This window comes from Caenorhabditis elegans, chromosome X, assembly GCF_000002985.6.
Source record: "Caenorhabditis elegans chromosome X".
Lineage (NCBI taxonomy): Eukaryota > Metazoa > Nematoda > Chromadorea > Rhabditida > Rhabditidae > Caenorhabditis > Caenorhabditis elegans.
The window spans coordinates 2,097,034-2,114,436 of record NC_003284.9 but is presented as its reverse complement, the minus strand read 5'-3'; the positions used below and the strand labels follow the sequence as shown (position 1 = coordinate 2,114,436).

The following is a 17,403-nucleotide window of genomic DNA, read 5'->3' as shown; positions in this document are numbered from 1 at the left end:
GATTGGCATTTCACTTTTGATAAGAGATGAAGGATGGAAAGACAAAAGGAGTGTATGCCAGGGATGATGGCAATCTAAACCAGGTCTCCCCGTATAAAAGACTGCACGGACATTTTGTTTTCATCATTTTTGTTGCTTTAACGTCTTCGGGGGGCCCTCTACAGATGAAATCTTGCCGAGAATCAGCTTTTTCTGAACTTTCGATACTTTTGATTGCACTTTAAGATATATTTTAAGCATCTAGATTTCTGTGACAATATTGTTTAAATATAACACTTTCGTGCAGTAGGGTGTGCAGACGTTTAGACATTTGACTCTTCGTCAGGCAAAGCCGGTGAAAGTTCTGACCTGTATCTTGAATTGATTACCTTTAGAAGACCTCTTTTTATTACCCACTGTGGCGTCGATTCTTGTATTTCCTCCCGTCCGTCTTGTACAAAAACTTATTGATTTTTAAACTTTTTAAAAGTTTTTTTTAAATGACAACTGATTCAAAATCGACGTTTAATATTCTGGCAACAAGTGTTCAAGGGGATATACTTTGCCTAGCATAATTTTTGATTATTCACATTATTTTTATTTTACATAACTAATTATAAATTTCAAAATTCTCTACATCCCTTGTATGTTTTTTTCGAACCCAGGCTTGCGGTTGAATAATCTCCAAATGCAATCTAAGTATCAAGTGGCAAAAACTTGATTATTTGCGTCTTCATCTAGAAAAAAAACGTTTCGGCAAGTGATAATGTCGAATCCACTTTTGTGGATATGATATCCATCGCCGCCAATGAACCCGCTAGCTAGACATCTAGAATCCAGTTCTCGTAGGGACTTCGCCTCCTAACTTATGATATGCCATCATTCACTTTTGATCGTCGTTCTCATTTATTGCGTTGTGCCTCTCACCGGGAAATATGTGTACAACATTATTTCAGTTGAGTTATTAGTGAATGACGTTTTTTTTTCAAATTGAATCTTTTAAAATTTATTTTTGATTTTGAACGTTTCAAAACGATTTATTTTAAAGCTTACCTTTAAATCAGCAACTTAAATATTTTCGATCCCCTAAGTTTTTCATCTCATCGCATTCCGATTCCAAATTAAATTGCAACTCGATGCGATTTATATCTCAAGACCATTCTTACTGTCTTTATCTGAAAACAAGTTCCTATTTACTCTAAGTCTCTGTTCTTGTGCGTCGGGTCGACGAAAATCTGCTGCATTTGTCGTCATAACATATACAATCATATTATTCCCACTAGTCATTGGTATTTTCGCATTCTCCGTACACGCTCCTATTCGTTGAGTACTTGCCACTGACGCCCTCTCTTCAGATCCGCCGCCAAAAAGAGATGGGTTCCGCGTGGGAAGAACCAACATGCGTTCTGATAACTGGCGGCTGTGGATTCATTGGGTCCAACTACATAAACTTTACCTTCAATAAATGGAAAAACACAAAGTAACACAACACTCGAAATCTCTCGAGTATGTATAATAATTGTACTTCAGATTCATTAACTACGATAAATTGGCTTTTGGAGCTTCTCCGCTGCACGTGGAGAAGGAGATTAGAGAGTCGCCGAGATACAAATTCGTCGAGGCTGCACTTGAGGATCAACCAACTTTGATCAAAACTCTTCAAGAGAATGAGGTAAAGCCTAGATTCGAGTGCTGGTGTGCCGACAAAATGTGAAAATGCATGATTTCAGGTCGATATGGTGATTCACTTTGCCGCCATCACCCACGTCGACGAATCCTACAGCGACAGAATCGGTACGATTCAAGACAACATTATTTCTACTACTACTCTTCTTGAGAGCATCGTCAACAGCCCATACAAGGGTGTCAAAAAGCTTGTCCATATCAGTACAGGTAAAGTTTGGAATTTTCATGGCTTCCGTTTTCATTCTTAACTTTTAATTTTTCAGATGAAGTTTACGGAGACTCTTTTGAAGATACCACTCCAAAGTCAGAGTCCGCATCTCTACCAAATCCAACAAATCCATATGCCGCTAGCAAGGCTGCTTGTGAGATGGTTATTAGATCCTATTGGGTAATTATAGTAGATTCCTTCAACTATTCATATATGTATTTTCAGCACTCCTACAAACTTCCATACGTGATGGTGCGCATGAACAACGTCTATGGGCCACGCCAAATCCATACCAAGCTCATCCCAAAGTTCACCAAGCTCGCTTTGGATGGAAAACCCTACCCACTTATGGGAGACGGTCTTCATACTAGAAGTTGGATGTATGTGGAAGACTGCTCGGAGGCTATTACAAGAGTAGCACTTGAAGGAACACTAGGAGAAATTTACAATATTGGAACTGACTTTGAGATGACAAATATTGAACTTACGAAGATGATTCATTTCACAGTGAGCAAACTTTTGAACAGGTGAGTGTAATTTTTTCAAAACGATTTTGAAAATACTTTAAACAAAAAAAAACAACGAAACAATTACAGAGAGCCAACGGCTCCAACGTTTGCTCCGATCCCAGATAGACCATACCACGATCGCCGTTATTACATCGACTTCTCGAAAATTCGCAATGCAATGGGATGGCAATGCACAACTCCATTCAGCGAAGGACTCATGAAAACGATCGACTATTACGTGAAGTTGCACGTGGCGACAGCTCGTCTCCAGGGTTAAATCTCACTATTGGAACACACTTGTCAATTAATATATATTTACTCAAAAATCTCGTATTTATTCAATAATTTATTTGAATTTTTTAAATACCTATTATATTTGTTTATTAACGTGTGCTATTAGAGAAGCATCCACCATTTTATGTATCTGACAATTTGCCCCCCGCCCCTCTTCTCAAAACCCCCTATCTACAGTTCAATAACCTGCAAATGATATATTTGTTGTAAGCGCTTTCTGTGATCTTTATTTGCAAGTCGTCTTTCGTTTTTTTTTTCCTAACATTTCATACACCTAACATAATACCCATCGCGTCTGAAATTGGTTTATTTGTAATTTGAGTGCAATCCATAATTTATTGACTAAATAAAATGTGCATAAAACAAAGTGGTCTTGGATGATGATTAATCGATAAAGATCAGCCGGGATGGAGCAATTTGAATATGGGGGGTGTGATGATTTGTAACAAAAAAATGAAGCGAGAGTGGAAAGAAGTACCCATAAACCGTAAAGATTTTTGTGAGAAAGAGCAAAACATTCTAATAACCCGAGATTGTCAAAGGAATTATGGGGAAAAAGGGAAAAACGTAATTCAACAAGAAAATAAACTAGGCGAGGCTTTTCTAATTGTGCTTTTTGGTATGATTTTTGCTATTCCCATTTTGCTTGGCAGCCACCACGGATGACCTTTTCCGACTACTATCAGACTTTGGAGTTATCTTCGGTTCCTCCGATTTAGCAAAGAACACACGGCGAGGAATTCTGATGTTGATTGGAAGACTGAACTCATTTTCAACCTGAAAATTGTATCAGTTTTTAAATATCGATTTAAGTATTTCATAGCAGATTTATTACAATATTACGTACTTTTCCTTGCGATCCATATTCAAAGAACCACCCGAGCGGGAACCAGGTCCTCATCCTATAATCCGTTGCAGTGATACCAGCGTGGTTGTAGGCATAGGCGTGGTAATACAAAAACATGCGAGAGCTGATGTAAAATGCTGAAATCAAGTTTGATAAGTTATCGTTTTACGATAAGAGTGTTACCAATAAAAACATCAATACTATAGTGCTCATGGGCTGCAAGAATGAGGAAAATGGCAAAACAATTGAGAACCCAAGTGAATGTGTGAAGGCCAGTCCAATCTGCAGGGGTATCTGGAATTTTAAAAAAACATTTTTCTTTTCTGAATAATGATTTTGGGACTGATTTGTGTAGGACTAAAATCGCTAAACTGTCGCGAAATTTGGAATAACTTTTAAAATAAAAATCATGTAATCAACCTAGTATGATTATATTCGAACGATATTTTTTAAATCAGAACAATTTTTCTCCGGCAAGTGCCCGAATTGGAAGAATTATTTGAAAAATTAAAAATCATCAACTCTTACACATTTTTTTGGAATATTGGTAGCGAAACTCAAAAAATACCTACATTCTGTGATAAAATGAGAAATCATCGTGATCACTGTAGTGTGACCACTGAACATGTAGTCTCCACAACTACGAACTCCGTGAAGTGACATTCCAAGGTTGCTCCAAATGTGGAATGCTTTGTGTAGCTTTTCCTGCATTGTAGTGTTTGGCTGGAAATTATTTGTTTTAAATTGATTTTAGAAACAAAACTATTTCTTAGATAATCTACAAGAAACTAGTCAAAAAATGTCATTGATTTCATGCTTCATACCCTGGCTTCGCATTGAAGATGAATCCCAGGTACCGAGAGAGACGTGATGAGCATGGTGAAGCAACGGAGCAGGAAAACTGTTCCGAGAAGCGAAAACATTCTCCGAGCCACAATTACTCTGAAAATGGGACATAATTATTAATATTATCACTGTAATACTATTAGTTACCTCTGATTGTGGAAAAAGAGCACAGTAAACCAGACAACCGCAAGCACTAGCCCAATCGTCTCACACATGTCGAAAGCCCACGGAATGTGTGGGACATTGTCCAGAACAATATCGGGAAGTGGAGGATATGTTTTGGTGTCTGAAATGTATTATTTATAAATTGATATTTATTAATATAAATGTCTTCAAACCTGGAACTCTGTCGTGCACGAGGACCATGACAAATGACGTCATCAGAAATGAAAGCGATGAGTAGGCAAACGCAATGAGCAGCTTGGCGACCGACTTGAAATATGTGTCGGGTCTCTCGACTTGTCGAATGATTTCCTCTCTGGATATCAGTTGCACTGTTGATGTGCCATCTGACGACTTGGCCAGCGTATCCAAAAGTGTTTCCTCATCTTCCACGATTTCTGCTCTGCGAGTCGTTGTGTACACATCCTCTCCGGAAATTGACAAATGGTTCTGCTCATTGTACTCGACTAACAGTCCATCTTTGCTGTTTTTCAACGACGGTCCATTCCCATTGGGTGTAGAACGGTGGTGAACTCCCGAGTTTCCAATTTCCACAACCTAAATATGTCGTTTGTAAAAAGCATATTGACTTGCAATATCACTTACTTTCTGGCTCAAAAATTCGATTGCAAATAAGATTTTCTTGATGTCACCCAGACAGTTAATGGAGACTGGAGGGTCCTTTAAATCTGTGTCTGTGAGTGCGAGGAGACACTTGCCGTCCACCTGCAAAAAATCGATAATTGCGTCGCATAAATAGTTTCAGCTCGTTTCTTACAACAACAAAAAATAACCAAAACCCACTTTATGTTTCATTGCAATCAAATCTGCATACTTTGCCATTCCAATTTTTTTCAGCCAATTTCCCACATCTTCACAACGCCATTCGTTTGGATCTGCCGGTATAGGTCTGTTATCCAGCATCTGAGAAAAAGAAAAAATAGTTCAGAATCAATTCCTTACATTAAAGAAAATGAAACGCGCGAGTGCAAGAACGCAAAAAAAGAAGATTAGTTGAAGGAAACGTAGAATAAGAAGAAGAAAAGGGAAAAAATAAGGGGCGAAAAGAGCATGAAAAAACCCTCCATTTTTAACGCACATAAATAAAAGTAACCGGGCAGCCACACAAGGCCTGAATGAGAGAAAAATCGGATCGGCCACACGGAATTTGAATAATGCAGTGAGAGTGCTGTGAAAAGCGCTGAGTATCAAATGTATTCCGTTCTCGAGCTCACGAAGGCACATGTTTTGAGAACAATTTTCTCTCACGGTAAATGCTTTTGATTGGTAAAAAGTAAAATGACAGGTGCTGTTGCAGGTCAGCCAAATGTGCAAAAATATTTAATTTTCGACAACAAAAAATGAAAACTAAGAAAAACGCTAAATTAAAAAAACACTAAAAATCTTCAATGAGCAATAAGTCTTCGATTTGAAAAGTGTACTAGCAAGTAACATGGAACTACACTGCGCAGTTATCCCGCGCACGGCCTAGCATTCCCCCTCTTCGCGGCCACGGCCTCAGTGCAACGTGGACACAACACCACCTCTCCTGCGTTCCTCTCGTGTTTTGCTATTTTGCAATCCCAGAAAAAGTGAAAACTCACTATTAGAAACTTAATTTAAACTTGAATTGCATTGAAAAAAAATGATAGGTTTCATTGAACTTGGTGATAACAAATTTATGCGGAGTGTCACAAAAAAAAGTTTGCAAGAATATATTATCAGCATATGTGAAGGACTGTGTTGCGTGTAATAGCGAATAAATTATTGAATTCTAACACATGGAATTAGTTTGATCAAGTTGAAAGCTAAAAAGATGGAAACTGAAAGCGAATGAGTCGCCCTTGTTACGGGGAGAGACCTAAGCGCAGGCGGAGAAAGCTAATTTGAATAGAGTTTGGGCGCAATTCAAAAGGCAAAATGTAAGAGTTGTGTAAGTACTACTACTAAACTAAAAAAGTTTCGAGATTTTCAAAAACGTATACTTCCAACAAAAATAAACATAATAAAATTCAATTTTTACATTCAAATGCAAATCGTTTAGAAAAATGGCACATCTTGTGATAGTATCATGTGGGTAAACAATGATGTAATATGTTTGTTTTTTTGTTTTGTCCACTACTTGTACTTGCTGGTACTAGTGACATGCAAAAATTTGAATTCATCTCTAACATTTTAAAGTATCGTCGCAAAACTGTCATCATTATCAAATGATCAAACTCTTAATTCTTAATTTTCACATGTGAATCTCTTAAATTTTCACATGTGAATTCGGCAACCTCGATCTTGAATTATGTCAAATGGGTAAATGTCTATGACTGATAACTCACGAAATGTTTCATTTTGTGATAAGAAAAAACATGTTAGGTGGGTAAGTTTATTGAACAAATACTGTTTCAACTGAAAATATAAGAAAAAAAAGAAGTAGATGAGGAAATCACCGGAACCCATAGGAACATCACAACTGTGAACATATTTTAATGATTGAAAAGCGTAAAGGGGTAGACTTACAATTAGAGGACAACTTGTTGATGCAACAAGATTGAAACGATAATAACATTTGATAACAGAATGAACTTTTTGGAAAAAAAAAGTTAGTCTACTTGTTTTAAGAGATGTTTCAAATTGGCAGATGCACTTGAAAAAGGGCATCATGCTTTTCAGCTAATTTTTGAATTTTTTATAGGTAATGCTTTGTTTTACTCAATGACAGAAAATGTAGCCGGGGGAATTTTATGAATCACATGAAACATGTGGTTTAAAAAGTTAGATATCAAAATATCACTTATTGAAATGAAAGAGAAAATTTTGAGATTTGCAACGTTTTTCAAAAATCAATAATCATTCCGACAAAATCGCTGCATTGCAGAAACACAAAAGAATAAGAAAAGGAGTGATCCAAATATGACACAGGGAACAATGATGAGCATCTTGCCACCCAACGATGTCTTCTCCTCCTCTTCCACATCATTGTCATCTTCTTCCTGAAAAGCTATAACACTGGAAAAAGAAATGGAATTGCAAACACGGAAACAAATGGAATGAAAATGTCAAACCTGCAACGGACAGTGCCAACGTGGCATCATCAGGTCTTCGGAGTGCTGTTGAGTGCAGCCGGTGCGACATCTGGAAATTTGGGGGAATATTTCTGAACTTTGAAAAGTTTTGCAACCGGTGATTGGAATAAACCAATAAACGAGTGTGGTTATGGCAATTTCACATGGTTTAATTTTTGCGATCACTATTCCAGACAATGTTTTCTTTAACTTGGTACTATACCTGGCCCAAAATTATAAAATTTTGAAAATTTTCCGTGACCCTTTTTGTCCATATAAGGCTCAGGATAATTATTTTTCAAAGCCTAAAAATGCAAATAAATGTTACGTTTGATTAAATTATCATTTTCGGCTCGATATGTTCATTCAATTTTTTCAAAAAAATATTATATAACGTGATTTTTTTGTATTTTAGGCATAAGAAAAATAATTTTCATGCCTGAAAATGAATATATTATTTAAATGGTTATTTACGTTGAGTTTTACAACTAATACACAAGTACCTAATGTTCAAAAAAAAATGAATGGAAAACGTATTAGAAAATATTTTTAGGCTAGGTATATATCACAAGTAATTTTTTCACAACTACCGAAATTTGCGTGGTTTATGTACGAATTCGGAGAAAACGGTAAGTTTTTAGTATTTTGTTAAAGATTGCATTTTTGTCCGTTTCGCAGCGGCCGGAAATTTTGCTTCATTTAATCACGTTTTAATTTATTTTAGTTTACAGTACACACTATTAGCCGTTTTGTTGAATATTTTGATTCAGTTTCAGTAAATGTAAGAATTGTAGATGCTTATGGGGAAGATGGTTGCTCAAAAATGCCATTTTATTCTTTTAAATTGAATTTAAATTTTACTTAAAGCCTCTAGTTGATTAAAGGCATTTTCTGGTCTAAAAATTGATATATCACCCACCAGAATAATTTAAAAAAGTGATTTAAAATAATTTAAAAAGTTACTAAAATTGAGGTTTCGAGAAATAATCAGTTAAAACATTTTTGAAGCGCAGCCAGAAGATGTTTTACAAATTTATCCCTTTATTTTTCAATTTCCAATTCAAAAACCGCTCACCGTGACATACACATCTCTCTGGTATCAAAGGTGTGCACGAATGCGATATCATGCCGCACTGTATGAACCGCATTTCGTGTCGAAACTATTTCGGATTTCCAAGCAAAAACTACTAGAATCGTGAGCAGGTGAACCAACTCCATGGTGAAATGAGAGTGAGAAGCCTGGAAAATTAGAATTTGAAGTAGCTTTGAAAATAGACGCAGTGTAATTAGGTATTACGGAAAAGCAGACGACGGCGAATGCTTTATTTTGACAAGTAATCAGCAGGTCTTTGTTGTCATTTGGCTGGGCAATGACGACAAATTTGAAAGATCAACTTCGAGAATAGATTCAGAGCGTATTCTTAGACGTCAAAAGAGTAATTGTCATGGAGAAACAAAAGGAAAATCTCAATGAAACACCTTTCATATCACCAAACTGCTCTATTCACAAAGATTGATGTTGGGCACCAAAAAAATTTGTTCGAACATGTGTAGGGCCGCAATAAATAATCAAGGAGGATGTTCCCGCACAGAGAGGAGAGCACTAAAAATTTTTGCTGGGATAGGGAGGTGCCGTTTGGAAGATGGTGGATCCACCAGAATATAACAAATTTTATGGGGCGGTGGAGAATAAAATTTATGAATGGAGAGAGGCATACGGATATTAGAGGGAAACATTATGAGCTGTCAGTTTGACGGCTTTTTCTTCCAATTCGATCAGGATAGAGACAATTTTTTGATTTTTGGATTGTACACAGTTACTAAAAAAAGCAGTTCTAGAAAACAAACTGCTTAAATTAAAATTATAAAAATTATAGTTTTTTTTTTCAATTTTTACAATGCAATTGGCACCACTCCTAACAACTTAATTACATAGTAAAACTATTTGCACAAATTTTGAGAAAAATTGATTGACTGTCAAAAAGTGGCAATTCCTGAGTTTTTGCCACGTTTTGAGGAAACTATAGCAGAGTCGTGTGCTCGAATCCCTACATTTTTTTTTTAAATAATAAATAATATTCAAAACACAATCAGACCATAAAATTCCAAAGCAATTTTTTTATTGACGATTGCCAAAAAGTGGAAGAACTGGGTTTAATCACCATTTTTTGACACTGAATAAAAAAATTTCAAAAAACTTTTGTAAAGCGTTATAATGCCATTTTGTCATATGGGCACCGTGAAAAAGGGGTTTAGCGATTTTATTACTGGCGCTACTTCTATTTTAAAACAAAGTTCTGCCCAGAAACTGAAACAAAAGCTTAATTATATCTTAATTATAGCATTAATTATTTTTGTAAAAAATGGGAAACATCTAGATTTTTTCAAAAACATAATTTGTAAATAGAGGAGAGACGATGATATTTGACGGTGAGTAATTGAAATTGATTTTTTGAATTAAATTTTCAAAAAAAAATGCTAAGGAAGACCTTTCCCCCCCCCTCTGATAAATAATCATAACACAATATTCATTTACACCGGAGAACATTGGAAAATAAAATAGAATGGATGGTGAAAAGAAAAGACAAGTTGCCTTTGAGAAATTACTTGTTGCTTTAGTCGAAAACCGGTGAAGCGAGACAAGTTAGGAGAAAGGCTGAATGGCTATTCGGAATGGTTATGAGCAGAAAATCCATCAAAATTGCACATATCATGCAGTGCAGTCCTATGGCGTTTCCGATGGAGAGCCTGCAGTTAATCTCGATAAAAACAAGACGTATCGGATTTATACATATGAAATCAAAAGTTGATGACATCGAACGGTGACTATATTGTAAATGATTACCTATTTCAGATTAGCTACTTTATTCTGACATAAAACTAATACGTGGAAAATAAGCAAGCAGACTGATCTACTCTCAATTCCCTAACGCTAAAATTAATTACAAGAATATCCGGTGGTGTTGTCGGAAGAAAAAAGAAAAGAAGAGGGGTTAATGTTTAGCTTCTCTTCTCCATTCATTGAACTATTTGCTCTCTAATTGAATATTCATTCGTTTATGCTATGTTGGTTGGATATTCTTGATATTTCGTCGTATCTACCAAAAGTTGAAAGTAAACCCGAAATGCATGTGTTGTTTAGGTCAATGAAAGAGCATCAACGTAATAGTCGATAATTTCGGTAAGATGAGCTCGTGGGAAAAATAAGAAGGTGAAATGGAATCTGCCTGTTTTCCGGCCACTCACGCACTATTTCCATAGTTTTCTCTCTTTCCTCTCGCAAAAGAGCATCTTCGCCGACGCGATGTGGATCAAATAACGTTTTAAATCTCAACTGTTTTACTTCACGACAGACGAGGAACACGGGTTACAATGTTTATTGTGTCATTAGTAACTCAGTATAAACTATTTTCAAAAAAACTGTCATGGCTTCCTTGTTTCACTTTTTTTAATTGAAATTTTTCTGTAGGCTCTAAAATATTAAATTAAAATATTAAACACAATAAATTTGAGATGTGCAGTAATTTTCAGAGTGGCAAAATATAAAAAATGTGAAAACTAGAAACACTTGTAGTTCCCGGAAATTCAATTCTGACAAACTATTGAAACGTAGATACTCGTACATTTCTTATTGGAAAAGGCTTTTTACAAGCTTTGAAAATGCTAGCAAGATAAGATCTTAAAATGAGATGTCTGAAATTATATTTTTCGGCTATTGCGAAAAAAATAAACTTTTGACAATACCGTTTAGGAGTAGGATTTTTTATAAAATCTATAAAAAAATTCAACAATTTCTCGAAAATTTTTTATGACGGTTTCAAAATTTCGAAAAAAAAAATACAAAAATGGGAAAATTGGTAATTTCTCGGCTTTAAATGCAACTTAATCAGCAAAATAACGTGATATAAATCACCAAAATATGCAATGAAAGATGATAAATTGAAAAAAAAAGATTTTAGCTAAAGTTAGGTTTTTTTTTTGAAATTTCGAACCGCCATAAAAAAAATTTCCCTTTTTTTGAGAATTTTAATTACAAAATTCTTACATTTTGGAACTTTACGTTCGAAATACCCAAAACCGTTACTTCTACTCTAACGGTTCAGTAGATGTTTTCACATAAACCGAATCAGCTAGATTTCTGAAAACTGTGCGCCTACAGGATCCCCAAAAATAGTTCTACTTTGTCAGAAAATTGTGTCCCATGTTCCAGAATACAATCGAAATTCACTAGTCAGTTGCATCAATGCATTTAAAACCAAGGAAAGAAATGGCTGCGCGCGCAAAAAAAAAAGGAAGAACAGACCCAATTTCATTAAATTTGAAACGTTCTATCGTTTTTTTTTTTGGGAAACTGGATGAGCAACCAAAGTTTCGTTTTTGGCAGAACATAAAGCAAATATAATGAGAAAAACGCTTGAAAGTGGCGGTGCTCGATACCAAATCCGGCTTATCTCGCCAATCGATTTGCTCACCTTTTTCCGGTTTTGTCTTTTCATTCGCTTCCCTCACTATATTCTCATTTCCTATATCTTGAAAGGTGGCGGATTATGGAGATATCGGATTAGCACATCGATCTGCCAACTGCGCATGCTATTCCTTCTAGAGCATTTTTTTGGGCCAAATTCAATTTACCCAAAAAAAAGTTCACAACTTTCAAAACATGCGCGAAGAAAATATGATTGTAAAACAGCGGAACACTGCTTGACCTATGTTATTTTTTGTTCAAGATGTTCCCTGTTTTTTACTTTTTTACTTTTATATATTTTCGTGAATATCTATTGTGATTTTGAGAAGCAGTTTACCGTGAAATTACATTTCCGATAGATCCTTTAGAATATGTTCCTTTACAACTGACAACCACTACATATACTCGCAACGAAAATTATTGTAAAGTATGTAGAAAAAAGATGGTCGAGGCTTGTGAAGAGCAGCGGAAATTCAAAATAATTTTTAAAAAAATTTGAAAATGCTTTATTTCGAGTCAAAAAGTTTGCTCCATTTTTGAGAAACCGAAACTGGAAGGATACATTTTTATATCGACGGCTTCCAAAAATTAATGAAAACTGAGATTTCAAGCGCTTTATGACCTGAAATAAAAAATTTTCAGAATTAAAAAAAAAGTGTTATTATGATATTTGGTAATTTCAGAACCAAAAAAAAAATGATTTTTAATCATTTTCCCACAAGCCATAGTTCGCCTTTTTAGGTAGACCTTGGGGTTTCATATCTATATTTTAGAGAATTAACATTATAGTGGCGAACAGTATGAAGTAGTTTTGCACTAAAATGATTGAAAACTAATATTAAAGTTTAACTATAATACGATGAGTTTTTCAAAAATTCAAACGTCAAAATCCGTCAAAACTTCTAGAAATACTCAACGGTGAAGTATTCCTAGAAACAAGCATCTCAACAAAAATCATATTGGAGACTTGGAGACGCAACCTGCTCCAGGTTGAAGAGTAATCGTTTTCAAAGCACGAATGAATGAGTGAAACGAAAAAGGTTCTAACAACTTGTTGGTACCACAAGAGTAGCGGAAAACAATAGAGGTAGCGGTGGCGTGAAAATCGGTGAGCCTCCCGTCTTCGTTTTCTCCATCTACTTCGTCCTTCTTCTTCTTCTTCGTCTTTCAACGACGACGGCAGTGCACAAAACAATTGACTGGAGGCTCCTGAAGGGAAGAAGGCGGCGCCCATCGTGTCGCTCCCTTTCTTCCCGTCAAGCACAAGGAAACCCCTCACTTTTCATCCACACAACGTAAAATTAAAAGTGAAACAGAGCATAGAATCAACGTGCGGAAGGAATGGGGCAAGGGAAGAAACTGAGGAGCAGCCTTTTCTTGGGCAAGATGAAGAAGAAGTGACAAACGAACGGGTGAAGAAAGTATGAAAATATGAACGATTAGTTGAAAGAGTGTTGTTTAGTGCCCGGAAGAGGAAAAGCAAATCTGGTAGTGTAAAAAAAGGGAAGAAGACGCTGCGGAAGAAATGAAACGCAGAAGAAGAACCCCGGGCATCAGAATTAGATTTGCTAATGCCTTCACTCATTTGCCGCTGTATTTTGTTGTTGAGTTCAAAGTGACGATGATCGACTTTGATTTCACGTAGCAGGGAATTGAATAACATAGTGCAGTTTTTAGTTTTATATGTTCGATTTTGGAACTAATAAAAGTTAGCCATTACAGGATATAAGACCGAAAATAATATTTTCTGATCAATCCAATTATTGCCGTTGTATAAGGGAAGTTTTATTATTTTGGAATAAACGCGATTGGTTTTTTTTACGTAAAGGTTCAACTTAGAGGTCGAAAATGTAAATAGGTGTATGATTTTTCAGAAATCAAAAATATATATTACAGTGTATATACAGAATTATAGACAGGAATTCGATTTTTCCGCAAATTCGGCAACTGGTTATATTGCCAAAAACTGAAAATGATGTCAACCTCTGAGGCCAATCAAATGCTAAAAGTAAGGTGAAATTATTCAAATTGTCGAAATACAGTTAGGTTTGAAAATTGCCGAATATTTCAAAATCGGCAATTTCGGCAATTTTGACAATTGTCAATTTGACATGTACTCCTAATTATATCAACGCATATGAGCAAAACAAGGAAATTAAGTGAAACATTGCCGACAGCTTTTGCTCAAGGGGCATTATAGAGTTTTTATATTTATTAATTATTTTTTAATTAAAGTTACAGAGGTTTATAGGTAGAAAAAGTCCAATTTCATAATGTGAACAAAAACAACATTAGTTTTTTTTCACTTGCAACTCACTCCGAAAAGTGTGAATTCGATGAATTTCAAATTAGAGCTTTCAAATCAAACGTTGAAAACTTTAAAACCCGGATAAGTAGAATTCGGGAAACGATAGTCTTGGCAATCCTACCACAATTGGATTTTTTGTTCAAAATAGTTTTTTGTTGGATTTCAACTACATTGAAAAATAGAAAAACACTGAAAAACAAAGTCACTTGAAAATTGGCCGAGAAAAGCAAGTGAGAAGCCAACAAAAAAAATTGCCACGCGAAACGTTTTGATGTCGCCGAACGAATTTGTTGGAGGATGTGAAGGGTATGAAGTTCAAGATATCTGTTTGACTGGATTTCTTCAAAGTTTAACAACTTTTGTTTTTATTTTTTTTTAATAGGCAAAACTGATTTAAAAATAGTCTTAAAAATAGCAATGTTTCTTCAAAAAAATAAGCATAATTCTTCCCTAAAATTTTCGCAAAATTGGAAAATCGGTTGTGCGGTTCGTTTCTCAAAGAGATAATTATTTTTATGCACGGTGTACTCAATTTGAATGTCGTTATTTTTATATACATGCTCGGCACCGGTGAGCTATCCCCCTGCTCCATACACTCCCAATTTGAAGACGGGACAACGCTTAGCCTTTCACTTTGAATTGCTTTTTATTCGTCCATTTTTTAATGTTTTTTGAAGGAAAATCGGTGCAAAATTTGTTGTGCTCAATTTCCATATTACTCGCGGACTATGGTCATAAACTAGGAATAGCGAAGAAACGATAGTATTTCGATCGGAAACGAGCAAAAGGAGTGAAAATCTCGAAGAGCTTAGCCTAGATGTTAGAAATTAGTGGAAGACACATTTTAGTGTGCCGAGTGTGGTAGGGATGATTGATGATTTCATGCATATATCACGCAGAGACTCTTATTTTGCAACATCCATGGGATGAGGAGACAAGAGATTTGAAACGTTTGACAAGCTCAAAAGGTCAGAAGGGGCGTGAAATGATATATTTTGTTGAAACTGAAAAAATAGAAGTTTTGGAGTTGTATGAGCAGACCGAGATATAAAAGTTATTATTTACTTTTTAAATTAAAAATTCAAAACGCATCTTTAGGAGCTCAGGAGTCAGCTGAAAATGAAATAACGCCAGTGTTCACTTAAAAAAAACATGCCTATGGTGAAAAATTGCAAAAAAATTCTACTTTTTTAAAAATATTTTTTGAAAATTGGAAACATATCAGTTTTTGCAAAAATTTCCGCACGACGCTATCCCACTTTCAAAGGTGGAATTCGGACTGGGAAATAATTAAAAATTATTCGTAAGGTGCCAAATGACTGAATATCATAATAAAACATTTAAAGAAAATTTTGTAAATTTTGTAAAAAAGCCGAAATCCTCAAAATATAAGAGCCTAATCCAAAACCCAATTCAGATGATTTTCAAAATTAAAATTTATTTATTTTCCAATTTGTTTCGAATATTTTGTATTAGTGATACATACCAAAGTTATAAATTGAGTAGAAACCGAATTTGTACAGTTTTAGGAAAACAAATCATAAAACTTTGATAATGGAATCATATTCAACCAAAAATTAAGATACATTACAAAATCCGTATTATTGAAATTGTTAGCAGCTTTTATAAAGAACATTAGAAGTGGAATAGCACCGGTGGGGAATTTGTCTAAACACATTTATAAAGTTCCAAAAATAAAGAACGAAAATCGTAATGAAACACTTTAGATTTTTTTTTGAATTTTCAGCCGAAGTTGTGGAAAATTGCCCAATTTTTGAAAAAAAAATCCAGAGCAATTTTGCATGTTTTCGAAAATATTCCATTTTTTTGAAAAGTTTTACTATCATATTTTGTCATTGTGGCACCATAGGAGTAGTTTCAAATACTTTCCCCACTCAACGTCGATTTTGTCTAGAAGCTTTATCTATAACACGCACAGGTAAAATTATATAATCGATGTAGCTCCGAAAAATAAAATGGAAACAGATTACACCGACAACTGATTATATCTAACGTTGACTATCCGATTAACATCGAAAAGCTCGATACGAGAGTTATCCAAAGAAAGCATCGACCACACAAGCCGTAGATGATTCCCGGACGACGTTTTTGAAGAAAGAAGAAGAAACGGATTAACAAAGAGGAAACCGATGTGAGTTGCAAAGTGGCGGAGGATGAATTGCAACATGTTACTGCATACTGAGATACTAGATAATGTAGAAATGATAGAGTGTGAAGGAGAGTGTCTCTTTTGAAGAAAAACACACCAACGTCCCAAAGGGCACGAAAAAAGTCGTTGGTGTATGTGAGTCGGTCTTTCTGTGCAAAATGTGAGCTTCTTCAGCTTCTTCATATCCTTCAGAATACTTGCTTCTTTTGAAGAGGCCAAAACCGGCGGCAGTGTCAGCGGCGACGAAAAAACACATAACATGTCTATGATGCGCATATGTATATTCGTTTCCAGCTAATCCCTCATGTCGTTTTTGACGCAATGCCATTGAATAGCTCCAAAAAGGGTCCAGAGGGCCCTGCTGGTTTTGTAACTCTCTACAAGCTGTAAATCTTGCAAAATATTTTTTACAGAAAATGGCGGGACATAGATGTAAAACTAGAGGGATATGGAAGAGCATACGCAAATTTTTAACAAACTTAGGAAGCGCTGGTCTCTTGGATTAGTTGACACATCTTTCAATTTTCGACATTTTCCCAGCACCCAGGCATCCGACTTAATCTCGTTCCACCGAGCTGGTCTTTTTTCCATTTTGTGGACTTCTATCAGCAAAATGATGGAATGGGATAGAATGGGTGGAGCGGCGCAAAAACAAGGGAAAACATCTCTCGAAAGCAGGTTTTAATTGGCAAAATTTTTTATCCATGTTGTCTGAGCTGAACAAAACTTGAGCGTTTTCATCTCTATCTATTCCTATACAACTGCAAATTTTTTCCGCTGTTCCACGCACCAAAAGTGATGAAATTAAATATACTTGGATGGGCGGCAAGTTAAAAGATTGCAAGAATTGTGATATCCCTTTATTTTTTATTT

At 35.4% G+C, this 17,403-nt stretch overlaps 3 protein-coding genes and 8 non-coding genes across 11 annotated transcripts; 6 read left to right on the top strand and 5 right to left on the bottom strand.

The window, feature by feature from the left end:
- The first annotated feature begins 1,332 nt into the window (after positions 1-1,332).
- bus-5 (dTDP-D-glucose 4,6-dehydratase) lies at positions 1,333-3,040 on the top strand. Its single transcript, NM_075989.3, has 6 exons — positions 1,333-1,459; positions 1,510-1,651; positions 1,710-1,872; positions 1,929-2,053; positions 2,099-2,400; positions 2,470-3,040. The coding sequence occupies exons 1-6, from the start codon at positions 1,353-1,355 to the stop codon at positions 2,657-2,659; spliced, it is 1,029 nt and encodes a 342-aa protein (NP_508390.1). The 5' UTR covers positions 1,333-1,352; the 3' UTR covers positions 2,660-3,040.
- On the bottom strand, positions 2,996-5,455 carry F53B1.2 (Sphingomyelin synthase-related 1; the record flags this gene model as incomplete). The annotated part of the gene is made up of 9 exons (NM_075988.9): positions 2,996-3,453; positions 3,524-3,660; positions 3,707-3,817; positions 4,096-4,246; positions 4,348-4,465; positions 4,517-4,655; positions 4,708-5,089; positions 5,138-5,257; positions 5,336-5,455. The coding sequence occupies 9 exons, from the start codon at positions 5,453-5,455 to the stop codon at positions 3,280-3,282; spliced, it is 1,452 nt and encodes a 483-aa protein (NP_508389.1). The 3' UTR covers positions 2,996-3,279.
- Positions 5,456-6,901: 1,446 nt separating this feature from the next.
- Positions 6,902-8,827, bottom strand: F53B1.3 (Conserved plasma membrane protein). The gene is made up of 3 exons (NM_075987.6): positions 8,663-8,827; positions 7,588-7,657; positions 6,902-7,515 (listed from the first exon to the last, which is right to left on the bottom strand). Exons 1-3 carry the CDS (start codon positions 8,803-8,805, stop codon positions 7,366-7,368), a joined length of 363 nt encoding a protein of 120 aa, NP_508388.1. The 5' UTR covers positions 8,806-8,827; the 3' UTR covers positions 6,902-7,365.
- A 363-nt stretch (positions 8,828-9,190) lies between these two features.
- On the bottom strand, positions 9,191-9,325 carry F53B1.16. The gene has a single exon (NR_070446.1). It is a non-coding gene; the product is annotated as an Unclassified non-coding RNA F53B1.16 (non-coding RNA).
- A 735-nt stretch (positions 9,326-10,060) lies between these two features.
- On the top strand, positions 10,061-10,283 carry F53B1.13. Its single transcript, NR_070445.1, has one exon. It is a non-coding gene; the product is annotated as an Unclassified non-coding RNA F53B1.13 (non-coding RNA).
- A 233-nt stretch (positions 10,284-10,516) lies between these two features.
- Positions 10,517-10,662, bottom strand: F53B1.14. Its single transcript, NR_070444.1, has one exon. It is a non-coding gene; the product is annotated as an Unclassified non-coding RNA F53B1.14 (non-coding RNA).
- Positions 10,663-10,713: 51 nt separating this feature from the next.
- Positions 10,714-10,846, bottom strand: F53B1.11. Its single transcript, NR_070443.1, has one exon. It is a non-coding gene; the product is annotated as an Unclassified non-coding RNA F53B1.11 (non-coding RNA).
- A 2,348-nt stretch (positions 10,847-13,194) lies between these two features.
- T21D9.6 lies at positions 13,195-13,324 on the top strand. The gene has a single exon (NR_070442.1). It is a non-coding gene; the product is annotated as an Unclassified non-coding RNA T21D9.6 (non-coding RNA).
- Positions 13,325-15,032: 1,708 nt separating this feature from the next.
- T21D9.4 lies at positions 15,033-15,205 on the top strand. Its single transcript, NR_070441.1, has one exon. It is a non-coding gene; the product is annotated as an Unclassified non-coding RNA T21D9.4 (non-coding RNA).
- Positions 15,206-16,461: 1,256 nt separating this feature from the next.
- Positions 16,462-16,601, top strand: T21D9.5. The gene has a single exon (NR_070440.1). It is a non-coding gene; the product is annotated as an Unclassified non-coding RNA T21D9.5 (non-coding RNA).
- Positions 16,602-16,649: 48 nt separating this feature from the next.
- On the top strand, positions 16,650-16,780 carry T21D9.3. The gene has a single exon (NR_070439.1). It is a non-coding gene; the product is annotated as an Unclassified non-coding RNA T21D9.3 (non-coding RNA).
- Positions 16,781-17,403: the final 623 nt, after the last annotated feature.